General features: G+C 59.3%; 1 protein-coding gene across 3 annotated transcripts; it reads right to left on the bottom strand.

Annotated features, from left to right (window-relative positions):
- Window positions 1–15,015: 15,015 nt before the first annotated feature.
- Window positions 15,016–25,616, bottom strand: GATA5 (GATA binding protein 5). Of its 3 annotated transcripts, XM_027976971.3 has the most exons (7): window positions 25,397–25,616; window positions 24,647–25,205; window positions 23,214–23,389; window positions 17,768–17,893; window positions 17,198–17,285; window positions 16,778–16,905; window positions 15,016–16,460 (listed from the first exon to the last, which is right to left on the bottom strand). In XM_027976971.3, exons 2-7 carry the CDS (start codon window positions 25,182–25,184, stop codon window positions 16,305–16,307), a joined length of 1,212 nt encoding a protein of 403 aa, XP_027832772.2. In that variant the 5' UTR covers window positions 25,185–25,205; window positions 25,397–25,616; the 3' UTR covers window positions 15,016–16,304. The 3 variants fall into 3 exon arrangements, 2 of the variants coding, with proteins under 2 accessions (XP_027832772.2, XP_042085834.1); XR_006055649.2 differs by having other exon boundaries at window positions 16,348–16,460; window positions 16,778–17,285; XM_042229900.2 differs by lacking the exons at window positions 15,016–16,460; window positions 16,778–16,905; window positions 17,198–17,285 and having other exon boundaries at window positions 17,778–19,241.
- Window positions 25,617–25,643: the final 27 nt, after the last annotated feature.

Genomic DNA, 25,643 nt, shown 5'->3' with positions numbered 1-25,643 from the left:
TCCAAACATTCACAAGCCAGGCCTGGGAGGGGGGCCACTGCATGTCCAGGGAAGCCTGGGAGCAGCAACTGGGCCTCCCGTCAGCCTGGTCCCCTGACTCTGGGAGCGGCTGGAATGTACCGAGGACTTCCTTTCACCCCAGTTCTTCACAGAAAGGGGATTTTTCTGGCTCCCCATCAGAGGGCAAATGCTCTGGGGGTCAGAATTTAAGCCTTTATTTTATGGATTGAAGAGCTTGAATGACCCTCTACAAATGAGCAGATTAGGGGGCCTGAAGGGTCTATGATGGTGGAAGTCGGGGTGGCTGTCCCATACCATCGAGTGGGCGGTCATTCCCCCTGAGCGCTGAGAGCGTGCGAGGACAGGTGATGGGCTGCCAGGTGAATAGATTCTCTTGTCCGGTGGTGCTTCTGTCTCTGCTGCACTCCCCCGGGGTTTGCCGGTCATTGGGGTTTTTTTAGCTCTGCTGCCTGTGTGTACCCAAAACACTGCACACCCAGGGTTGGACTCTTCTAAAGCTTTGATCAGGCTTTATTTTAATTTTTTAAATTAAAGTGAAATTACCACGATCTCAAATTAGCCATTTTAAAGCAAACAATTTGGGAGCATTTAGTACCTTCACAACACTGTGTGACCATCACCTCCGTCTAGTTCTAAAACACTTCTATTTCCCCGAAAGGAGACCCTGTATCCATCAAGCCTTCACCCCCTGTTCTCTTCCCCCAGATCCTGGTGACCACCGACCCACTGTCTGTCTCAAGGGACGTTCTGTGCAAACGGGGTCCTATGATACATGGTAGCCCGTGTCTGGCTGTATTCACTCAGCATCGTGTTACTGAGACTCATCCATGAGGGAGCCGGTGCGGTTCTTTGTTCTCTTTCATGACCGACGGAGGTCCATCGTGTGGATGGACATATCTTATTGACCCTTCATCCTGTGAGGGACACAGGCTGCTCCCTCCTGCGGCTACGGTGAGCAGCGCTGCCGTGACCGCGGGTACGTATGTATCCACGTTCCTGTCGTCTGTCTTTCCCAGTCTCTAGCCCACATTCGGCACCAGAGGTGAGCACAGTCACACAGCGGGTAATCTCTGCTAGTCAAAGTCACACGTGTGAGAGGCACCCACCAGGTCCCTTTGCGGTGGTCACTCTGCTTGCTGAGAGAGTTCCCTCGAGTCGGTGGACTACACTAGTTTATCTGCTCTCCTGTTGATGTACGTTTTTGAGTGGAGCTGCTGTTTGTGTGCCCCTTTTGTGTGAACGTTGGTTTTCCTTTCTGCGGGCAAATACGCAGGAGTAGATGGATGGTGGTTAACATGGCATCTACTTGACTGTAGGAAGCAGCCACACACTGTAGGGAGCTTTCTGCAGCAGCTGCTCCATCTGCATTCTGGCCAGCAGGTATGAGAGTCCAGCTTCTCCAGTCTTTTCCAACACAGAGCTGTCAGTACTTTGAATTTTAGCCATTCTCAGGGGGTATTGATTCTGCTTTGAAGCTAGGACAACTGACGCTCAGAGAGGTGAAGTGAGCTGTCCAGGGTCCCGTGCGGAGCAGTCAGAGATTAGGGTCCTGTGCGGAGTAGTCAGAAACTCGGAATTCACCTGCGACTAAGCCCAGACTCCTAGTCCCAAACCATGTGGCCTGTGCCGCCACCCCTGTCCTGGAACAGACTGCAAAGGCCTCCAGAGAAAGGTCCATCCAGTGACTGATAAGTGGACACTTCAAAATCTGGGGAGACAAGCAGGAGAGTGTTCTCACCCCTAGACAGACCAGGGACCAGCCCAGTGGGAGAGACCCCTTGAAGTTTCAGTAATAGTAATATAGTCATATTAGGCTTCCTTTAATAAACCCCTAGAGGTGGGGATGGTAAGACTCCTCCCTCCCTTGAACCCGAGGCTGGTGGGTGGCCAGGGGGACAGACGGAAAGTTCCCTGACCTTGAGAGGCAGTGGGAGCCCTCAGAGCAGGGTGGGGTGCTCCTGGGACCCTCCCTCACCCAGGCAGGCCCGGCCTGGGACTGAGGCCTGTGTGGTCCCCACATCCTATGTTGCTTTCCCAAACACGCACAGTTACATAAACCGTGATAACACTTCATAAACATTTTTCTAACATGTGGAATGTTTGACATGAATTTCAGCTATTTTAGAACTAATAAACAATTGTCAATGTCACGGCCGACACGAAGCAGAAGCCGCAGAGCTTTATGGAAGATCAAAGGCGGGAGGGATGACCTCCTCTTCAGAGGAGAAGAGGACACAGAGTAACCCGTCCTGGTCCTTCCGAAGGCGGGGCCTTCTGAGCGAGCTCGGATCTGGGCAGCCATGGCTCTGGGGCCCCTTCCCACCAGGCAGGCCCCTCGGGTTCCTGGCTTCAGATGCTCATTAGGACTCACTGCTGCCATCTGCGCCTGTCCAGGGAGGGCCATCAGGGTGGAGTGTGCTGGTCAGTGAGCAACAGCAAGCTGCCGGGCGCCTCGCCAGCTGCCCGGCCTCGGGGCCCACAGCTGGCGCCAGGGAGCTGGCCGGCAGAGGCCCAGCGCTGCTCCGGAGATGTGCTGAGTTCGTGAGGGGCCCCAGGCATCAGGACACCCTGCTCCAGGTCTTCCTAGGGGGCACCTGGACCTCCTTCATCACTGGTACCGCGATGCGGCTGAGGGCTGGAGAGGGTGATTGGCCAGAGCGAGGTCCCCTCAGAGGCAGCCCCATCCTGGGGCTCAGCACCCAGGAGTCTGAGAGGACCATGTTGGGTATGTGGGAGCAGGTGCCTGGGGTCCCCTGGAATCACTGAGGCCCCATCCTTACAAGGCAGCATGACAGAGCCAGGTGTTCCACCTGCTTTCATGTGAGCCCTGGGGAGATGTGACAGACGCCTCTCCCCCCCCCCCCCCCCACCCAGGCCCTCAGAGCCCAGGCTGGCTGAGCACACGAGTGAGGGAAGGAGGCCACTGCCCTGATTGCTTCTCAGCTTTGGGGACCCCTCTTCTCAAGGCCTAGGGACTTGTGGATCTGGGGCGTCTCATTTGCTCCCCCGGGTTGTTTGGCGGGTACGCTGCTCAGCCCTCCCATGCTTGGCATTTAGATCCTTCTTTGTCCTGTTTTCAGTGGTCCTTGAGTGCGGTTTGAAGGCCACCTGATCTCCTGCTCTGAGCACAGCTCACGCTTCTGCCCAGCATGGCTGCAAAGGCCCCCATAATGGAAGTTTGAGGCCCTTGTCTCTCCCTGCTCCTGCAGCCCCCACCTCATTCACAGGAGAAGCTGGAGCCCATGATTGGCCAGCCTCAGCCCTCCTTCCCTTTCTCCCCCAGCTGGGTGCCTGCCTCAGGGCCTTTATGCCTGCTTCACCCCCACGCTGTCAATCTTGCTCCCACTGGAGTATCCGCTCCAGGAGATGAGGGGCCTGGCCTCCCCAAGGCTGCCTCCCCAGAGCCTGGCAGCTCTTGAGGGTGAACTCTGACCCCTCAGGAGGTCCTGATCTTGGAACCTATGTGTGTGGCCTCCTTTGCAAATAGGGTCTTTGCAGGAGTGATCCAGTGGAGATGAGGTCACAAGGTGGCCCTGATCCAATGACCGGTGTCCTTAAAAGAGGACGTCCACGGAAGACACGGGGAGAAGCTGCGTGCTGACAGAGATGGAGAATGGAGTGATGCGGCCACAAGCCCAGGGACACAGGGGCTGCCTGCAGCACAGAGAGCAGGGACGGGTTGGAAGGATCCTCCCCTGGAGCCTCCGGAGGGGGCGCAGCCTACTGACCCCCCTATTTCAGACTTGTCGCCTGCAGGCTATGAGAAAGTGGGTTCCTGTTGCCGTCAGACCCCCTAGGTTACAGTCCTTTGCTTCAGGCGCCCGGGACACTAACACCCACATGACGGCCACTTGTAAACACGTCTGGCTGGATGAGTAACTGAGGAAACATCTCCTCCACCGGTGATGATCCAGGCTGACCTCTTTGCCTGGGGGCTTCTCAGGTCCTGTCCCCTCAGGCACAGACCATGTGTCCTCTCCAGCCTGGCCAGGTCTCACCCCTACTGCCTCCCTCTGACCCCAGAATCCTCAGGCCACCCCAACACAGTGCAGCCAGGCCTTCCTGAGCACGTGGCTGAATACCTGGGACCTCCTCTGCCCCTGGTTCCCGCTAATCCTTGTGAACTAAGGGGCGGGGGAGGGGGAGAGGAGGGGCCAGCACAGGGTCCAGAGGCTGACGAGTGGACCCTCACACCTGGGATTCGTGATTACTCAGGATGGTGGCAAAACTCAGCCAGGCTCAGGGGTTTCAGAGAGACAGTTCTGTTATCAGCAGCCCTTTTTCTGGTCTCCTGGTAGCCGCTGCTCCTGGATGTGGGGAGGGGCCCTGTGGGTCATTACTGGCAGCACCGATCATCACAGTTCTGCTGGCTGACTTTTGGCCCTACAGATCTGAGAGTCTGACTGGAGGGGAGGCACTGGGCTGTTGGGAGGGGCTAGGCCTCCCAGGGTCCCCCATTCCCATCCACAGTGCCCCAGAGTCTGCCGCAGGCTGATCCTGCCCAGAGGCCTCCCAAAGGTGCCCACTGTGTGAATGCACTTTGCTGGAGCCTGGTGGATGGTAAGGTGGGGGAGCCCAGGGGACAGGCAGAGGCATGTTCTCACTGGGAGCCTTGGCCGTGTCACCTGGAGCCCTGGGCTTCTGTGCCCTTGCATATGGAATGGGGCTGCCAGGAGGGAAAACGTGCAGTGTGGGTAAATGTGGCTGCCACGTGGACTCACAGGCCCCGATGTCCCCTCCCCCTGCCACCTCATCCTTCCAGGACGTGGCCCATGCGTCAGCCCCGGGAACGCAGACAGAGATGTGGGGTCAGACGAATGCCTCACCTCGCAGCTTGGCGTTTTGTACCAAGTGGAGCAACCAGGAGACCTCGCCAGGTGGCCAGCCCCCTGCTGTGCTCTGTCCATCCCCCCATAGCCTGAGGGGAGGAGGCTTCTGCTGTCTGCAGGAACCAGCAGGGCTGCTTGGGGACACAGAGAGGTTAAGTGACTTGCCCAAGGCTGCGCAGTCAGCGTGTGGAGGCCTGGGATGGACCCATGGGGTGTGGCCAGGGTCCTCACTCCTGACCAGCCTGCACCTGCCCCTCCCTGATGCCGTGGCACGTGCAGGGGTGGGGTTGTGCAGTCAGGTCTTGCCCCTGGATGTTTGGAGGATATGTGGGGCCAGTGCTGATGACCTGTGCTGACCACTGTCCATTTGCTGGCCCGTTGGTAAGGCATGTGCTGGGCCCGGGCTGCAGGACCTGGTGACTGTGTGGGACAGAGCAGGTGCTTCCCTGGGGGCCCAGAGGACCTCCCTCTGTTCATCCCTCCCACCGAGCAGTCTTCATCCTCATCCTATTTGCAACCCAGTTTGTTCGGTCCTATGTGGGTGTAAGAACTGCATGAGGGACCTATGGCCCATTTCTGGAGCCTGTAGCTGGCTAAGGCCCTGGGGAGGCCGCCACCCCCTCGGGGGAGGGCACATCTGACTCTGGCTCCTAGTCCGGACCTCCCTGGGCAAGCCCCGGGCCACATCCTGTGGCTGTGACTGGCCACTGTTTGCAAAGGCAGACCCAGTGGGGATGAAGGGGCTGTCCTCTCATCAACCGGGCCTCTGGCCACCCTGCTGTCTTCGGAAAATCTGAGTCTCCCCTCCCCTGGCCGCTGGCTCTCCGTTAGGTCCCTTCCTTCCCGAGGGCATCAGCAGACACTTCTGCTTGGCAGCAGAGCTGGCACCACCTCCACCCCACCCAGGTGGCTGGACCCTTCTGGGGTGTCCGCCAGGAGGCTGAATGGAAAACCCACCCCATCTGTCATTGGCGAGGGGGCATGGCGGGGCGTTCTGTGCCTGGGGTTCTGTCCTCGGCAAACGCTGTCTCAATCTTCCACTTCGGGGAGGAAACTAACTGCAGAGTCCGACTGGCTGGGGTTTGGGATGAAGCGAGGCCACCTCAAGATTCTGCCTCAAGGGCCCTGGTTCCCTTCCCTCCCCTCCCCAACTTTTCCAGGGCAGGGCCAGCTCTCCCCCTCCTCCAGGAGGGGGCGGGGCCAGCTCTCCCCCTCCTCCAGGAGGCGGCAGGGCCAGCTCTCCCCTTTGCACCTGGCCTGAACCTGGTAGAGAACTGAGCTAGGAGCTCTAGTCTGGAGGAGACAGTGCTGGGACAGCTGTCTTGAGTGCAGCCTTGGTTCCCAGACTTTGTCCCAACCCCGGGACCCGACAGAACAGGTTCCTTGGAAGCAGAGTCTGAGACAAGACCCCTGTGCTGTGACTCCCTGGGAGGGTTCTCAGGGAGAGGTGGTGGGATGCAGGGTGGGGCTGGGGACACCGAGCAAGGAGGTGGTATCAGCCAGGAGGTGGTCTCAGCTGGAGACCAGCTTCAGCCTGCTCCCAGTGGTGGGGGGAGGGTGGTGGTGGTGATGGTGGTGACTGAGGGCCCTCCGGAGCAGGAAATACACAGAATCAGTCCCCTGCCTCTGCCTGTCTATCTCGAGCCATGGCTGCCCCTGCATGGTGGGCATCTGTCCCCAGGGATCTCCTGGTCCCCCACTGCCCAGGGCCATTCTCTGGAGTGGGGGCAGCTGTGAGCTGACGTGGTCACCGCTCTGAGCTGTTGGGAGATAGGCGGCCCACCATCATGCCTGCCCTTCCACCTGCACCCACGCTCCAGTCCCGCGTGGGAAGTGGTGGGTCAGCCCTTCAGCCCACATCCATCGCTGGTGCCTGGGCTGCTGCCTGGAGGGGCCCAGAGAGGAACCAGCAACTCAGGATTCATTTCCTTGGGGCAGGCCCAGGGACTCTTCCCATGAGAAGGGTCTCTACTGCTTCCCTTGAACCCGAGTGGGCTTGTCTGGGACGCACACTGCAGGAGTGATGTGTGCACAGCCCTGCCTGCCCCCGGGCGCATCCCCTCACAGTCGTCACCCTGCCCTGATGTCCCTCCTGGCCACCACAGGGGTGCGCATCCCCTAGTCCAGTGTCCCCACCTGATGCTCCCCTACCTAAGCCCAGTGGCCTGGGAAGATCCCAGCACCCACAGTCTCCTCCACTGGGCACCAGCTGCTGCCTGAACGCTCTGTTCATTGGAATGCTGCCCTTTGGTTTATGGTTGTTTTTCTCTTCTCTGAGACCTTTGCACTGGGATCCCCATGCACCCCACTTGTGGCAGATGTCTCTAGGGCCATTAACCCCCGCTGCCCCACCCTGGGTGCTAGAACATGGGCCACCCTTCCTTGACCACCTGGCTTTTCTTAACTGACCCAGGCCTGTCCTGGTGTCAGAGGAGGCCTGGGCCTGTGTGATATGGGCCCTGCAGCCCCTGTGTTCCCCACCTTTCTGTCCGGGCAGATCTGTGCCCCAGGAGCCCAGCAGCCTCTGAATTTCCCTGAAGAGGCTGCGGCACTTACTGGTGTGTCCCTGGGGGACTGACAGTGCCCAATTTTGTGCTGGGCCCCAGGTGGATGGCCACATCAGGAGCCTACAAGACCCCAGTGGGGACAGTTTAGGGAGGGGGCAGACCAGAGCCCAGGCCGGAAGTGTGAGAGTGGGGAGGTGGGAGATGAGGGCTCCGGCAGGGGTCTGCGAGGAGGAGGCGGGCAGAGGCTGGAGGGCGGGTAAGTGTGGTGCTTGCTGGGCCCTGGGAAGCCACAGGGCTCTTACCTGGAGGGCTGAGCTTGGGAGGCAGACACCAGGGAGGATCAGGAAGGCAGGTGAGGGAGGTTTCAGGTCACCTGATGGCCTGAGGGGCAGAGCAATCCGCCAGATGTAGAGCCTTACTTAGGGGGCGGGCCAGGACACGCTTTGAGGAAGATCAAGGATGCCTTTGGGAAAGATTGAGGGCAGGAGAAGGGGGCGACAGGGGGTGAAATGGCTGGCATCACTCATTCAATGAAACGAGTTTGAGCGAGCCTGGTGTGCTGCAGTCCATGGGGTCGCAGAGTCGGACACAGCTGAGCGACTGCACAGCAACGGAGGACAATGCTGGGGCCCCGAGGGAACCCGAGTCAGGGCTGCTGACGAGGGGCAGGTGGGGGCAGTGGTGGGGCTGCTCACAGGCCTGGGGGCCAGGACAGAGGTGGTCCAGGCACTGCCCTGGCTCTCAGCGGCTCCAGGGAAATTCTGTTTTTTCCATTTTTCCTCTTTTTGACTGTAGCTGGATTTAACTGTAAAGAGCAATAAATCACTAATCTGGAAAAACATCCCTTGCCGTCACAAAGGACAAGGCTGTCCCCGGATGACTGACGACTCCGAATTAGCATTATTTGGTATTTATAACTTCCGCTGGACAGAACTTACGATGTTCCTGGGAAATCCTGCCTGCCCTCTGGGTATTTTTAGAGCCTATTGTCATTCTGACAGGGTTCTTGTCCATGTGTTGGGGTAGAGGGAACAGGAGCGTGAGATACTTCTGGGTACAGAGAGAGGAGGGGCTCCCAGCCCACTCTCTGCAGGCCTGGCATGGGCCCTGGGCCCCCTCCATCCTTACCGGCCCAAGACTGGCCTTTATGGAATGCCTGCTGCACACCTGTCTTGGAGCTGGGATCTGGGGGAGGCAGGAGAGGGCGAGAGGCTGGGAGCCCCCACCTTGTTGGGGGAGCAGCCATGTGTTGGGGGGCTTGGGGAGCACCGGTGGAGTACCTGAGTCTCAAGGAAGCTGGAGCTGGACTGAGGCCCAGAGGATGGGATCCCGCAGTTGGGGCAGGGGTGGGAGTGTGTAGAGGGATAGTGAGGGGGCAATGGAGAGGGCCAGGGGTGTTTCAGAGCAGCCTCTGGAAAAGACTGTTGAGAATCCCTTTGACTGAAAGTAGATCAAAGCCATCAATCCTAAAGGAAATCAATCCTGAATATTCACTGGAAGGACTGAAGCTGAAGCTTCAATACTTTGGCTACCTGATGCGAAGAGCTGACTCATTGGAAAAGACCCTGATGCTGGGAAAGATTGAGGGTAGGAGGAGAAGGGGGTGACAGAGGATGAGATGGTTAGATAGTATCACCAATTCAATGGACATGACTTTGAGCAAACTCCTAGAGATAGTGAAGGACAGGGAAGCCTGGCGTGCTGCAGTCCATGGAGTCTCAAACAGTCGAACATGACTAAGGGCCCCAGGGAGGGCTGGCGCTCTAAGTGTCTCTTGGCCCCAGAGTGCAGAGACATACTTCGTGTGAGTATTTAATGTCCCCTCTCATTCATAAAATAAACAAGGGAGATTTATCTGCGCGTGGCCGGGGTGCCCCGCAGAGTCTGGGGGCCATAGTGCAGGAAACCGCTAGGGACGAGAGCGGGGGAGTGGCCACTTGTCAGTGGCCAGCAGGCCGGAAGCGGATGGCCCTGTGTTTTAGTTAGGAAGGTTCACGGGGCCGGGCTGGCGGGCCTTAAATCTTTCTCCAGAAAATCCTGGCGCGGCTTGAGGAGAACCCCGATCGTCAGTGGGCGGCACGTGCTGGCTCAGAGCTGTTGATTTAAGGAGGCCACTGCTTTAAGGGTTTTCTGTGTTTAGTTTAAAAGCTTCAGAGAAACCCATTATGCGCTCCCTAACCACTGGGCTGTGATTTCAGGGCTCCGGGCTCTGTACTGAGGACTTGGAGGAGCTTGTGGTGGGGTGACTGTCCCCACTCCACCCTTCTGGAACCCAGCAGGGGCTCTCTGGGGGGAGGACCTCCAAAGCCATTCATCTCAGCTGATTTTGTTCCCATGTGTCTGGGACGGATTTCCAGACTTGGTTGAGGAAATCAGACCACCCGTTGTGACTGTAGACAAGGGTCAATCCCGCCCCCAGCCCTTCTTCTGTCCCTTTTCCCCCAGCCCTTGCTCCTTGCTCCCAGGGGTTGAGAGACAGGCTAGTGGGAGCTGCCTTCAAGTTGAGGACCGTTCCTGTCCTCCAGGGGGATGCCACCCTCAAGCCTCAAGCCCAAGGCCTCTGGTTTCCTGGGTGGGTTAAGGTAGTGATCAGCCTCAGGGGTCTGAAGGCTGGCCTCAAGCTCGCCAGTGCCCTTGGGTGACCTCTGAGTTCTGCCTGGGGGAGTCAGGAGCCCCCATCAGGGAAGCTCCCCAGTGAGGAGGTTGAAAGGCTCCTCTTGACCAACAGGCCCAGCAGTGTGGGGCCCCGCCTGACTCCTCTCACCACCAGCCCCCCAGCCCATTTTGGACTTGCTGGAAGGACTTCTGTGAGAGGGACACGGCTCGTCTTGGCCCATGGTCAGCAGTCCTACCTGACACACACGAAAATTTTGGGGAGTGTGTCCTCCAAATTCTTTGGTAGATCTCACCTGCTCTGTGTCCTCCAAATTCTTTGGTAGATCTCACCTGCTTCGCCTGTGGCAGGGGCTCTGCCACCCCCCCTCCCCCCGTATCTGCCTTGTCTTCCGAGAGGCAGCACAGCGCAGACAAGAGGGGCTGGGGAACTCCTTGGGTCTCTCAGCCCCCAGTGTCACCCCAGGACACATGGCCTGGCACAGGCCATGGGGAGAGGGGGCTGTGACTGCCAGACCCTGGGGGTGGGGAGGTCAGGGGTCAACATCGTGCCTTGTCCTCTGTCTCCATCCTGCCCCCACACGGCCTCACTGCTCTCCTCGCACAGGTGGGCAGCCTGATTCCCTCCATGTGGCCTGCGGTGGGTATTCCTGGCCACCAGGGTCTCTGCGAAGTCAAGACAAAAGGCCCAGCCTGTGACTGTGTTCTGAGCGCCTCTGCATATCAAAAAGCAAAGAAATGCCAGAACTGAACTTGGAAATTGTGACCTCCAACCACTTGGCCCGTTTTACACACGGGAGATATGATTCGGAAGCGATGAGGTCAGAGGCCAGAAGTGAAGCCCTCAGAGCATGGTAGGGCCTCCTGCCCTTCCCCTCACAGAGTCGTTTCCAGGCTTCTGGGAACCAGAATCTGGCCGACACAGCCTGGCCAACATCCATGGGTCTTCTGGGGTGAGGCCTGCCTATCGGGCGGCACTTTGAGTGGCCCCTCCCTTTCCTGGCCCCTGCTCATGGCTGTCCAGGCCTGATAACATCCAGGGACATGTCAGAGCCCCCCAGCCCACCCAGCCCCCAACCCAGGATAGGCACAGGGTCTCATTTCACATCTGTATTTCTGGGGACACCCCATACCCAGGTCCCCTATGCCTTTTGTCCCTGTTGCTGACATCCCCAGCAGGACTGAGAGCCCCATCAGGTGAAAAAAGGCAGTCAGAAGCCCATCACCCCCAGGTGGATGGATGAGCTTTGTGGAGGTGACTAGTCAGCCCAACCCCACAAGTCAGCAGGGGCCGGGCCCACGGTCTATCCATGCATTCATTCCTCCATCACTGAGTGTTGACCAGGCACTGGGCTCATCGCCAGACATGGAGGAATGGATTGGACAAGGCTCACACGGAAGCTGTGTTCTAGTGGGCGAGACCAGGCAAGCACAGGAATATTCAAATCTGTGGTTACAGAATGGGCAGGTATCAGGATGGCTGTAGCACCGTAGGGGAGGCACTGGGCTGGGCCCTGTCTGGATTGGTGGGGATTAGACTTTAGGATGCTCAGACAGGAAGTGACCAGCTGGGAGGAGGCATCCTTGCTGAAGCGGGCAGCAACGGGGGCCATGGACAGCCCATCACCTGGGAGAGATGGCTGAGGGTTCTGAGATGGTCCCTAGGATGACCAGGCCCCCAAGGGGCCCCAAATGACCCCTGCCTGTCCTGGAGTCCCCCAACTCCCTTCCCCTGCAGCCTCATGCGGGTCTCTCTCAGATGCACAAGGAGGTGGTGATGTTGGTGGGCAGGGCTGAACATGGAGACCCCATGGATGGCCCCTAGTTGTCTCCTTCTTGATCATAAAAAAAAGAAGATTCAGGGAAAAAAACTCTAGACTAAGCTGTGATTGTCAAATGCTCTTAGGAGGCTTACCACATACATTCCCTCGGCCATTTAACCCACCTCCTCTTGTTGTTCGGCTAGGTTGTTTCCATGACAACCCTGCCTGGTGGAGGCCTTCGGATTCTGACTGCCCGAGGAAGGCTCTGTGGAGGAGGTGGCATCAGGGGTCTTGACGCTTGAGGACCACACCCCGGTTAGGTGCACAGTCAGAGGAAACAGCCCATACAAAGGCCCAGAGGAGTGACATGTTTGGAGGTCGGCAAGGGTCCCCATACTCAAGTGATACAGGTGCTGGGAGGGGGTCCCTGAGGCCACGAGGTGGTGGTAGCTGGGCCATCCATGCAGTAGTTGGGCAGTACCTGGGCCAGAGTGTTTGCAACCAAAGGAGAAACAGGCCCAGATTTGCATCATGGAAAGTCTGAGCTTCGGGCCAAGCAGCGGGGTGGGGGATGGGCTGCAGCAGTAATTGGGTGGGAGGGGGTGGACAGAGAGGAGGCCCCCCACTGGGGGTTTTCTGGGAACCAGAGGGAGCACGGGGTGGGGTGCAGTTCTCGGGAGGTGTGACACCCATTCAGAAGGTCCCTGGGGCTGTCTGTGCAGGAGCAGGGCTTCTCCTTGGCCTGTAGGCTTGTTGGCAGTGAAGGAAGGCCGTTGGCTGGAGAAGGAAAAGTCTAGATTCCTCCGTGTGTCCTGCCCCAGAGTCCAGTGTGGAGGCCTGCTCCGGCCCCCGGCCCCCACCCAGCCTCCTCCCTCTCCCAGGCCCCAGCGCGGCCAGACGCCGTCCACCCGTGGTGCCGAGAACCCTTTATCAGATAATAAATAAGGCGGCTGGAGCCGTCCGTGTCAACATCTTGGCGGGCCTCGCGGGGCATTGCAGGGGGGGCTGCCCCCCCTGGCTTCCACGTGGTCTTCGAGAGCCGACCCCCTCCACCCTGGCTCCAGTGGGACTGTGGGACTCACCAGCCCCCTCCTCTTTGGGGCCAGTTCAGCCCCCACTGAGGTGCACGTGAGCAGAACGGGGCACCCTGGGGCTTGCAGCCTCACAGCCGAGGGGTGCTAGGTCTCTTTGACCTCCTTTCCCTTCTGCTGAGTAGGGGTCTACATGGGGGCTGGGCACCCTGGAGGACAACTGCCTGAGCCCTGTGAACTGCCCCCAGGCTTGTGGCAGAGGGAGGGCGGGGAGGGCTGCACATCTAACGCCCTGTCCCCCGAGGCTGCGGCCTGCGTGCGTGGTGGCAGAATGGCTCGTCTAGGATGATGGTGACGGCAGCAGGTCTTGTCCAAGAAAGGCCCTTATCTGGTCAGATGAAGAGTGGGTAACCTGCATTGCTTCCTCCAAAGGACGATTTTCACTTCTTAAGAAGCACGTGACATTTTCAGATGAGAGACTTACAGAATGGGCACCCATTTTTAAAGAGCCACGTTTTTCAGTAACGAAGGGGAAACTAACTTTGGCCCCAGCCCCACCAGGAAGCTTGGGGGCTCTGGGCGCAGCTGAACACGGCGGCCTGGCTGCCCTGGAGGGCTGAGCTGGTGCAGGCAGCTTGTGTGGCAGCGATGCCCCAACTAAAGGGCCCACAGGATGAACATGTGCCTGCTGTGTGCAGGGGATATACTGCTGTGTGCAGGGGATATACTTCCGTGGGCAGGGGATATACTGCTGACCGATGGCATCAAGACTGGGGAAAGCAGGGTGAAGGGGAGCCACTGGGGATCACCACCCTGACATCCTCCTCGGGGATATGTCCATCCAGGCTGGGGGGAGGAGCTGCTCTCCTTCCAGACTGCCCTGGGATGCTGTCAGCCTCCCTGTTCTGGGTCTGGAGTGAGGCAAAGGGTTAAGAGCTTTAAGTGGGGAGAAGGGTGCTCTGAAAATGCTTTTTCTGGATCAAAAACCCCAGTGCCCGTGGGTCTCCCTGTTTCTACGCCATGCCCCCAGTTTTCCAGCTTTCCTGGCCAGTCTGATCTTCCTTCCCCAGGCACCCAGGACAGCGCAGCGGGGCTCAGTGGGCACTTCCCATGGATGGAGGGAGCTTCCCCAGCTGGAGGAGCTGTGGCCCCCTCCACCCAGGCTCCCTGGACGCTGCTCTAGTTTGAAAGACGTGGGAATGAGGTGCGGGCAGCAGGCAGCACAGATGAAGTGGCCTTTCTTTCCGTCCTGTGGTCTGATAAGCGGCCTGGGGCTGCCCACGCCTGCCAGCCTCCCCGGCTCATCCGGTTGTTTATGGCTGGCCAGGCAGAGCCGTGGGGCCGGCAGGCAGGAGGAAGAGCTGCAGGAAGTGGGGTGCCAGGCAGCTATATTCAGGCTCTGGTTCTGACAGCTTCCGGGTCCTGAAGAGAGGCTGGGGAGAAAGGCTTAAACTGAGATGCTCTTCCCTGAAGCTCCTCACGTCCAGAGGTGGGGGCTCAGCCTCCCCCATCCCAGGCTCGTCCTTAAAAATTATGAAAAAGAGGAAGAGATGGCCTCTTCCTTCCTCTTTGCCAAACACTCCTTCTCAGGACCTCTCTTCCTGGGTGGGGCGTCCAGCCCCCTCCTCCCTCTCGTGCTCTGCTCACTGAGCTGCAGGCACCTCCAGGAAGACTGCTCAGCTTGCTCAGGGCCCTGCAGGGGCCCCTCGCCTTGTGTCGCCTGCCACTTCTCAGGTGCTTGTCTCTTATGGGGGAGGAAGGACACCCGCGCCTGCCTTTTGGAGGGAGGAGTCGGAGACTCGCTGGTCTACATGGGGTGTGGTGCTTACTGGAGGAGGGGCGCTCCCACCACGACCACCACCGAAGTGGAGGCACTCCCCACGCCGCCTCTGTCTGCACCACTCCTTCCCTCCTCAGGGGGATGTTTGCTGCCCCTCCCCCTCCTCGAGAGCCCCAGGCCAGGATAGGGACAGGGACTGACTGGAGTCCGCCTGACCTCCAAGTGGCGACTTCTCAAAGTGCGGTCCCTGGGCTGCTCCACCCAGTGTCCCGCCCTTGTGCTGGTGGCAACCTCAACGGCGCCCGGTGTTCAGGAGCCTCATCAAGTCCTTAGGAGCCACTGGCGCGACCCAGGATGGCCAGTGAGGTCCCGCAGCCCGGTCCCTGCTGACGTGCTTCTGGAAGCAGAAACGACCTGAATGGATCCCGGCAGGCAGGGGTGAGGCCCGGAACCCACTGGTGATGGGGAGAGGAGAGCAAAATCAAGTTTTTATTTTACATGTTTTCTGATGGTGTCACTTGTGTTTAAATAAAAAAAAAAAAGACAAGGTCACATGGAGACACAGCTGGTTGAATCTCGGGGTACAGACTCAGGATGAAGGGACACGTTCAGGAAGGATGAGTATTCTTAAATATGAAGGAGATGTTTTTACATAGGATGGTGCAACAGTGGCTGTTCTAGATGGTTTACAAAACTTAAGATTTCTGAATCAAATTGGGAGTTGGAGGCGAAAGCTTTCAATTGGAAGATTTTACATTAAAAAAAGAAAGCCCGGTTTCTGGCTTCCATGGAAAAATCAGAAGGTCTTGGTGAAGGGCAGCTGCAGGACGAGAGGGATGGAGTGGCCCCTCTGCAGGGGGCCCCACTCTCTGCTGCCTCTGGCGTCAGGCTGTGAGCCATTGTCAGCTCCTTGGGCAGAGGTGCCTCTACCCAGCACAACAGCTAATTTGTCATCCAGCCCTGGGGTGGGGGATGGCTTTGTAAGTGAAAGGGGGTGTTATTGGTAATGATGCTGGGACAGACCCAGATGAGCCAGGACCTGTGGTCACCCCACTATCGGCCCTGGGAGTGACCCTGTGGGTCAGAATTGGGGTCCCAGGCACCTTTACTTACAAAATGGTCATAATATAGCCACAGATTCAGTCAGAACAAGGAAGGCTCTTTACTGCCCCGCCGGGGGAAAACCATACAAATAAATACCGGTCTACGATGACTACAACGTGATCGGCCCCTCGGGGTGGCGGCCTGGTACAGTGCCCAACCTGCCTATCTGTCCCTGGCTGTCCCATGCTCCAAGGAGGGCAAGGTTTCCATGCTGTGTCTCTATCCATCGAACATGGGGAGTGGGCAGCCTGAGGGAGTCCGGGGAAGCCCCGTGTCTGGCAGCCCCCTCATCCCCCGCTGCTGCTGGCCTCAGTCATGTCACCTGTGATCTTGGTTTTACCGCAGGAAGGTGGGTTTTGTCCTGCTGCTACCACCTGTAAACATGATGATGGCAAGTGTTGACGACAGAATTCAAGTTGGGGCTGGGAGCCCTGGGTCAGCCAGAGCCTCGCACATCCCTTGAAGTTTCCTTGCTGCCCAGGGAGGGGGCTTAGCCCTCCTCCCATCCACACAGAAGGCCGTGGCCGCCGCGCTGAGGGACCCTCCAGCACCTCCAGGTCCAGCTGGCTCCAGACTCTTCTGGCAGCAGGCCTGGCAGTCTGCTTTTGTGTTGGAGTAAAGAGGCAGTGAGGTGGGTCCATGGGGTGCCCAGGTACCTAGGCTAAGGCCAGTGCACACCAGGCCTCCTGGCGCAGGGCCCCGCCAAGGCCAGCCTGCTGGCCCAGGGCTGCAGAAGGCAAAGCAAAGTCCTCAGGCTCGAACTTGAACTCCAAGTGGCTGGGGGCCAGGGGGTCATCCACCTGTGCAGAGCCCTGCAGGGAGGACAGACCATGTGAGCCTTGGGAACAGCTGGCTGGCCCACCTGAGGGTGGGAGCCCTTTGACAGGAGGGCTTCCTCAGCGCCTGGAATGGTGTGGGCACTCCTTGTGAGGAACAATATGATAACCTCGGAAGGGCTCTCAGTCAGCATCGGCCACAGGGGACCCCCCAGCTCCATCGGCCAGCTGTGTGTCCAGCCCCGTTTCCAGGAGGGGCCTGTGGGGGCTCTGACCTGGCCGAGATGCCAGGGTTCCTCCTGGAAGTGCCTGGGAAGCAGCTCTGCACTCCCCACTCACCCTGTCCTCCTTACCTGGGAGGTGACACTGGGCCGAGGGCATGAAGGGGACGCCAGGCTGGGCTCGGGCTTCAAAGTGGCTGCTGAAACCTCTGGGTCAGGGACAGAGGCTGGTGGGGAGGCTGTGGCGTGCCCTGCAGACCCTGGTGGGAGTGGGGGAAGACGGGGCATTTACAGACACTGTAGATCTGGTAACATGGGGTGGGGTGGGGGTGGCCTCCCCCACCGGAGCCCCTGCCCCACGCCATGAACTCAGGCCACCCCGCCCCCTTTCCCAGCCAGAGCCATCCCAGGGCAGTGGCAGAGATTCGTACTTCAGGAAGATGATGCTTGCACCAAACATGTGAATCTCTAATGGTGGAATGTGAGGCACCCAGAGTGATTCCACAGAACGTGGGCCCCATGGGAGGCCTCCCCCAGCCCTGGCCCCCGCACCTGAGGAGCCCTTGGTCTTGGCAATGTTCTTCGGCTTCCGTTTCCGTGTCTGGATGCTCTCTTTCTTCATCGCCAGGGGCCGCGGTACCTGGCAGGGCGGCAGGGGTGGATGGCTAGTCACTGTCTGAGGTCACCCCCGTGGTCTCTTGCATGGCCATCTGCCCGGATCTCAGCCCTGCAGAGCTGGTCACGGCTGCAGCCCTGTTTGGGGAGTTGCTACCTGCCCCCCAGGCTCAGTGCTTTCCTCCAGGCAGGGCGGGGTGAAGCCTGTCCCACCCCAGCCTCTCAGGGCTGGGGGCTGTGGGGTCCAGAAGAGCCCTGGAGGTGTCTAGCCTCTGTCCCAGCTGAATGGCTACAGGGAAGCTGCAGTGAAGCTATGGTTTCTGAGAGGCTGTCTGTACCACGAGTCTAACAGTAACGTGTGTGCATGGTATGGGCAGTGGGGCCACATGCGTACAGGCGTGTATCCACTCAGCCCAGGCCCCGCCTGATCGACACCCTGCCCAGTTCCTCAGCCCCATCTCAGGCCAGGGGGTCCACCTGTGCCGGCAGCCCCATGGCCCTGCTCACCCCGTGCAGCTTCATGTACAGCCCGCAGGCATTGCACACTGGCTCGCCGTCTGCGTTGCGCCGCCAGAGGGTGGTGGTGGTGGTGTGGCAGTTGGTGCAGCAGAGGCCAGCCCGGCGGGATGAGGACTGTGGATGGGAGGCTAGGTGAGTGCGGCAGGTGCGGGAGTGGGAGGATGGACACTGGGCTCAGGGCTGACCAGTTATGGGGTTGGGTATGCAAGGGGCTGGGTGAGAGGCCTTTGGGTGCCAAGGTCCTGAGGCTGCCCAGGATTCCTTGTGGGCAGGAGCTTTGACCTAGCTCCCAGGAGCCCTGGGACAGATCACGTCACCCTTCGGGGCCTCAGCTTCCCTATCAAGAAAATTGGGACCTGCCTAGGTCCACTGTGGGGTCAGGATCTTATGAGGAGTGCAGGACACACAGGCTGCTGGGTTTCAATTGTGGCCTCTTTTTAACCAACGCTGGGCCTTCACTCTGTATTTCTGTGGTGAAACAGCACCCCTAGGGGCCACAGGGCCCCCTTGGGTCAGGCCCCAGACTGAACATTCAGGGGGGCTGCCTCCGAAGACCTGGGGCTCTGAGCACATGCTCAGCTCAACTGCTTGCACCAGACAGTGGGCAGCGGGCATCCACACCTGCCCTTGCTGCTCACTGGCCCGGGAGGGACAGTGGGGCCTGTCTGGAGACCCCCCACCAATCATTTCTAAGAAAACACAGACCTGGAAAAGCCTCCTCTCCTCCCTCCCCGGGTTGGGCAGCTGTCAGAGGCCCCAGGGAATCCACTCTGTTTAGTCTGAGGCCCGGCCTCCGATCTCCAGGGCAGGACTCTGCCTTGGGATCTGGGGCACAAGGGCCACAAGACAGGGAAGGGATGAGGCCCAGGAGGCTCCGGAGGGAGAGCAGGGCGGGAGCTCCTGGCCTGGCTGGGGAGACCCCACCCTCTGGCCGGTGGCCTCCAGGCCGCAGCTGTGTGGGTCCTGATGTCCAGCCTGGCAGGCATCACCAGTGGTCTCCCCAGGGGCTTAGGGGTGGACCTGCGCCCTGGTTGGAGTGCAGAGAGATGGTGGCTGGCCCAGGCCCAGCAGAAGTGGAAGGGCAGTGGTGGCCACAGCCCTGGGGCAGATGGTGGGACCCGGCCCTGATACAGGAGCTCCAGCCCCCCAGTCAAGTGGGCCCCAGCCTAACACCACCCTGGAGAGCTGGCAACCATGTCCTGACCTTGTCTAGAGAGCAGCTGCTTTTACTGGACACTACTCGAGTCTCCCTCCTCCCTGCCCCCTTTCCTCCCTTCCATCTGCCTCTCAGTTGCAGGGAGCTATGCCCACATGGAGGCACGCCACCCTCTAGAGCCCACTGTCCCACAAGAGGCAGCATCTCTTCCCATCCCTGCTGCCCGCCCTGGTCCAGGATCTCCTGAGCCCACAGTCCATTCATCTTCTTAAGGTGGGAGGAGGTCTTAGGACTTCCCCAAGGTTCCTAGATTGAACAAACAAACATGCAAACAGGATGCCTAGTTAGAATTGAATTTCAGATAAACAGTAAATATTTTCTGTAAATACACTCTACGCAATATTTGGGACACATTTAAAATGCTATTTGTTGCTCGTGTGAAATTCACACCTAACCATGTATTTAGTAATTAGTCTGGTCACCCTGACCTACATTCCCGGGCTACATCATGGTCCCTTACTCTTGCTGTGCCTTCAGACCAGGAGGACGATGGCTTGAGGCCCCTCCCCTCCAAACCAGCTGGGACCCTCAGGGGCTCTTACCAACTTTTGCCCCCTTAGAGTTCACACTGCCATCCCACATTCAAAAAAAAAAAAAAGTTAGCATCACTGAAACTCAGGAGTCACAGGAGTGCTGTCTCCTGGGCTGTCTGGCCACTTCCTGCTAAAATCTTTCCTATAGGAACACTATCGCAAGGGCGTAAAGAGACCCACACAAGGCCTTCATGCCAGCACTGTTTTCAACATCACACCACACAGCTGCACACATATGGGCACCACTGCAGACACACGTGCCCCCACGTGTCCCCCAGAGTTGCCCATGCATCTAGGAAGCTGCAGAACCGTGCGCACCAACTCAGGTGGTGGTGGGGTAGAGCCTTCCTCAGGTGGACTGAATGTACACAGGACACACCCTCAGGTGGGGTGAACCCACCACCTGGACCCTGAGGGTGCAGTGAAACCCAAAAGTCACGTTTGAACATTTTTCCAGTGAGCTTAGATTAAAATCCATAAACTGGAAATCAGATTAAAATCAAGACAATGGGTAAAAAGAATGACCTTGACAAAATTCTCGGAAGCGCTTGCTGATTTTTCTTTTTCCATCCCCTTGGTGCCTGCGTCTAACGGGGGGTGGGGAACTGAAGCTCAGACGAGTGGCCAGGGCGCGGGGGTGGTCCCGGGGTGGACAGAACCTCCTCCCTCGGCTGAGCACACCCCGTGGCCGCAGCCCCGGGCCATCTGCGGACACCCAGAGCCTCCCTCTGTCCTTCTGCACTCACGGCCAGGCCAGGCGGCTAGGCCTGGCCACTCTCAGGGCCCCTTAATCACTGGGCCTCTCCAGGCTGCGTTTTCTTTTTCTCTTTCAGTCGGTTCTTTTCAAAAGAAGTGGAACTTCAAAGCCAGTGGCAGAGCTGGCCTAAGTGCCAGGTTCCACAAGGATCTAGGCATCCAGAGGAATGAGGGTAGGAGGCAGCTAGAGCCGGGTGGCGGGCTGGCAGAGATGGGGGGCTCTGGAGAGGGTGTTGGGAAAGTAAAGGCTGCAGGTGGCGGTGCAGCAAAGATGTGGCCATTTCAAACAGGTCCTCCGCATGCTCTTGGCGGGGAGACCTGGGGACACTTAGCCTGATGGACGTGGGACAACCCCCCCACCCCGCACTTGGGGCTGCATGTGCTGGGGATACGAGGCTGTGCAGGAAGGCTCACCCGGAGCTGATGAGTGTCCCAAGGAAGCTGGGCTGTCCGTGGCACAGCCACGTCCTGGAGCTGGGCCAGAACCAGCCCTAGGCTCACAGGCCTGCCGTCCTCAGAGTTTGGCTTCTGGGCTCCAATGTTCAGAGGTCAGGCCAGGCCGAGCGGCACTTGCAGAGACCCTGGCCACAGGCACACATCAGCAGAGCCACTGTGACAACCCGCTCTACTCGCCTTCACTGACCGAAGCCTCGGGTCAAAGGTGTAAGCCCCACCCTGCGACCCAGGATACACACAGGAGGCAAACGGTAGAACAGCCAGGGGCTCCTGCTGGGAGGCGGCGACGCACACTTGTCATCGTCACATTCCTGTATTCTTGGTGACAAGCTTCTAGGACGTTTGGAATTATTTAAAGGAGGGTGAGACCAGCTCTTCCTGGAGAGGGCCCTCCTGGGCCATCACTTCTGCTCACACTCCAGCGAGAGTGAGACCCCAGAGTTGGGGCAAGCCTGGGGTGACCAGCCCAGCACCTCTGTGGCCAGGAGCACATGAGCTGGGCTCTGGCCTCAGGACTCTGAGAATCTTGGGGTTTTCACATGGAGCTTGGCCCTGCAAGGACCAGCCATCCGGTGAGCGGTGGAGCCACCCCGAGGGACAGGCAGGCACTCTGCAGCCAGTGAGAGGAGCCCCCCAGGAGCCTGCTCAGAGAGACACGGGGAGTAGTGGAGCCATGAGGATGCCCTGAACCTCAGCACCGCTCAGTAAACACTTCCGGGCGTGTTTTACATTCAGGTCCATGTGGGCCTGGAGTCAGGGCAAGCAGGCTGCCCACCTTCCAGGCCCTGCGGCCTCAGGGAGATGAGCAGACATGCAGGGATTCCCCCACTCTAGATGGCACCCCAAAGCTAATTATTTCATGTCCCCAGACTTGGAAACTGAGGCTTCACCAGGCCAAGTGCCTGTCTGTCCTCAAGCCACCCATGGCGCTGGCCACGGCTGTCCAATTTCCCTTTCTAGCAGGTAGTGGGCAGTTCCTGAATTCGGCTCGCAGAGGGCTAGACAAGAAGACTCAGGGCAGGGTCAGGAGGCTCAGCGTGAGTGGGGCATTGTGGGAGCTCGAGGCCATAGTCCTGGTCTGAGCCTGGGGTTGCCACTAGCCGGCTGCAAGTCCAGGGAAGCCCCTGGTGGTCACCTGGCTGTTGTGAAGGTAGATGCCTCAGCATGCAGATGGTGGCCTCTGCCTGCCCACCCCCAAGTTAGGAATTTTCTGCAGGGAGGTGAGCCCTGCAAGGGAAGAAGTGGAGAGGATGGCCCACTTCTCCTGTGTACTTGGCACCTGGTTCAGGGCTGGCCCCAGAAGAGAACAGGGAATCAGAGGAGGGAGGCAGCTTGGGTCACAGCCCCTTAGGACCCTCTCCCTTGGCCTTAGTTTCCCCTTCCCGGAGGCCACAAGAGACATTTTCTGGGCTGTGGGCATGAATACAGGCAGAAACAACAGTGGGGTGCCGTGAACTCTGAGGGCGACTCTCTCTGCAAGCGGCACCACACGGGTGCAGAGAGGTGGAGGACCCATGGAGCCTCCAAATCCAGGCCAGGCCAGAGGAAGAGAAACAGCAGCTGCCCTCAAGCTGCTGAACGCCTCAGTCCTGCTCTCTGCCCACCCATTTTGGGGCTTCAGAGCGTCCAGCCCCCGTGCTGCCATAGCTGGGGGTTCACGTTTCCAGTAAAGGCCTGTGACTGACCGCCCGCAGCTGTGGCAGGACCATCCCACAGCATCTGCCTTGGAAAGCCCTTCCATACTCCAGGGCTTGACACCAGAACAAGCCACCTATAGGGCTCCCACAAGCCTTAGCCCGGACCGAGGAAGAAGCCCCTGCAGCCCCCCCCCCGACTTTGGACAGATGGAATTACTGACGGAATTGACCATCAAAGTTTGCCTGTGAAACGGCAGAGAACAAAGCAACTTGAAACCTTTACACGGCTTCTGGAGACTCTGCCCTGCTGCAGGCAAAACTCGGGCGCCCAGTCCCCTACACGCTAACCAGCCGTACAGCAGAGAGAAGCAAAAGCGAAAATGAGTTTTGCCCAGCGAATAACCACACACCTGGTCTGGACCCATCCCTGCAGTATCAGGGGCAGTGGTCAGTGTTCGTCCCCTGTAAGAATCACTGTCAGCCCACAAAGCCAGCATCCAGCAGCCACTTTTCCCTCCAGTCCCATCTGGGGGCCATGTCATCTTGCCTCTCCACCACCCCACCACCTGGCAGCCCAAAGTCCCCAGAGTCACACAGCTGAGTCCCCAGCCGGCACACAGTGATCCCGGCCCAGGAGGTTCAGTGTCGAGCTCAGGGCAGCCCAGCCCCTTGGGGGAGACCCCCGCAGACCCTCTGGGGGAGTGGCCCCCAGCACAGGGGGCCCGTGGCAGTGGACCAGGTGCTCTGATCCTGCCCGACCCTCCCCTCCCCTTCCCAGAGCTCCACTGGCTCCCAGGCTGTGATCGAGGAAGACCAGCCCGGCCACCCGCACTCACCAGGCGCTTCTGTGGCCGCACGAGGGGCCGGTTGACACCGTTCATCTTGTGGTAGAGGCCGCAGGCGTTGCACAGGTAGTGGCCGGTGCCGTCGCGGCGCCAAAGCGGCGTGGACAGGGCCCCGCAGTTGACGCACTCGCGCCCCTCGCCCGGGAACTCCTCCAGGAGCTCAGCCGCTGCGGGAGCAAGGCGGGCGGCCGCTGGACGAGGCTCGGGCCCTTCCTGGGAGCCACCGAGCCGCCGCATTCGCACCACCTTTTCTTTTCCTTCCCCTTTGTGCCTTTATTTTGCTAATTTACTTCGTCTAACTTTTTTTTTTAAGTTTAAATTCACAAACAGTGATGTTTGTGCCAGATTTAAGTCTCTCGTCAGGGCTGCTTTATAAGGTCGGGGGAGAGTTAATAAATGCAACCCTGGGTAGGGCAACAGGGAACTAACTGCCCTACTAGGAACAGGGTCCAGCATCGCTAATTTTGACCACTGGGGAGGCAGGAGCGTCTACACTGGCAGAAGACCCTCGCGGGTCGATAGGAGGGGCAGTCAGGGATCTCGGGATCCTACAGGGACCGAGGTGCCTTCACTGTCAGCTTTCATGGTCTCGGCACAGTCCTCCCACTTGAGCAGCACACACGGCCAGAGCGGTGAGGCCTCCAGGCCCCTCCAGACCTGGCCGGGCTCTGGCGACACTTGGGCGGCTGGATCGGGTGGGGGCGGGGCGGGGATCAATCATCGCCTGGCCGGGGGTGGGCGCCTGGCGTGGGGCGCCTAGGCGGCCGGGTCAAGTGGATCCCGCTTCCTGCGCCGCTGCTGCCGAGGAGCTGAGGAGGAGTGTAGGCTAAAAGACCGGAGCAGCAAAAAAAAAAAGGAATGGCCCTTGGTTTGGGGGGAGTGGGGGTGAGAAAGTGTCCGTGGCACCCACTACTCAGAAGAGGGGTGGGGAGCAATTCTCAGCTTTACAGGTCTGGAATCCGATCACTCAAATTTAGATCCCAGAGAGGGACTGGGACTGGGTCTCAAATTAGAATATGCAAACATTTTAAAACAGAGACGAATATGGTGGTTTACTTAAACGAGAATTTTGAGCTTTAAAAAAAAAAGTCATTTCCCAAACTTTTCATAAAAACCGTTTAAGACATAGGCTCTAAATGGTATAATCCCAGAATACTGGGTTTGGATGAACGAAAAGCGAAAACACAGATGGTATGTGTATTAAGGATCTCAAGACCGGGTTTTCATCTTGGTGTGGGTGAGGTGCAGCCGCGGGGTTCCACCCAGGCTTACACGTCCCCCGGGGTCCCCCAAGCTGGTGTCCCACCTGGCTGAGAAAGCCCTGACTCTGGAGAGGGGGACATTTCGCAGGGTGCGGGTTTGCGCATGTACCGCCAGCGCCCAGGACCCTGGTCAGTGGAGCCAGTTCCCAGTCCCGCACTCACCGAAGGTGGCTCTGCGGCCAGGGAGGCCAGCCGGGAGACCCTGTAAGCTGTGCAGGACGCTGCCGTCCAGGGGTCCAGAAGTCCAGGACGGGGCCACTTCGGTGCTCATGTAGGCGGGGTAGGCTGTGGGGTACGAGGAGCTCACGGGCCTCCCGAGCGTTGCTGGGTACTGCTCCCGAGCCAGCATCGCGCCCTGAAAGGCGCCGTTGTCCCGGGTCCCTGTGCCACCTCCGGGCCCCGGGGAACTGTGCGCAAAGGGGAAGGCAGTGGTCCCCGGCGGCGGAGCGGCCGGTGGGTGCGGGCTGCCGGAGCCAAACGCTGACGAGTCTGCCGCGGCCGCCTGCGCCCAGCCGGGGTGCGCGGTGATTGCGGGAGCCTGCGGGCCGGGTTCGCACGCCGGCAGGTAGGGCAGCATGGAGGGGACCCGCGCGGGCGGCACAAACACCGGGGAGCCGGCGCCCGGCGTGTGCAAAAAGGCGCCCGAGTCCGCGTAGGCGGTCTGACCCGGGCTCGGGGCCAGCGCCAGGCTCTGGTACATCTTCCTTGGCGCGGCCTTGACCTGTAGACGAGAGGGACAGGCGTCCAGGTCACGACTACTGTGCCCCACAGGTGCTGTCGCTCGGGCCGCGCTTCTGGATCCCCAGCTTGGAGGTTCCTGGGGCGGGAACCCGCGGGGACAGGATGGCAGGGGGCAGGGGCGGCTCTAGTGGCCCGTGGGGGATCCGGGCGCAGCCACAACGCGGAGCTCACCTCTTTCACAGCCGGGACTTCCGAGGTTCACAGGTGGGCTCAGTGGGAGCAGAGAAGGAGAAACCGGGCGGGGAGGTGGGTCCGCAGGGCGCAGGCTTTGGGCTCTGGGAGAAGGAGCCCGGCTGGGTAGGGGCGAGCGGCCGGGTCCGGCTGCGGTACTTGGCCGCTGGTCGTGAGGATCCGAAGGCGCGAGGGCGCGGCGGGCGGCTAGTTGCAGACTGGAAGCCGGGGTCCTTGCGGTTTCTCG

This window comes from Ovis aries, chromosome 13, assembly GCF_016772045.2.
Source record: "Ovis aries strain OAR_USU_Benz2616 breed Rambouillet chromosome 13, ARS-UI_Ramb_v3.0, whole genome shotgun sequence".
NCBI lineage: Eukaryota > Metazoa > Chordata > Mammalia > Artiodactyla > Bovidae > Ovis > Ovis aries.
Note: the sequence above shows the minus strand (reverse complement) of the source record. Positions and strands in the feature narration are given on the sequence as shown.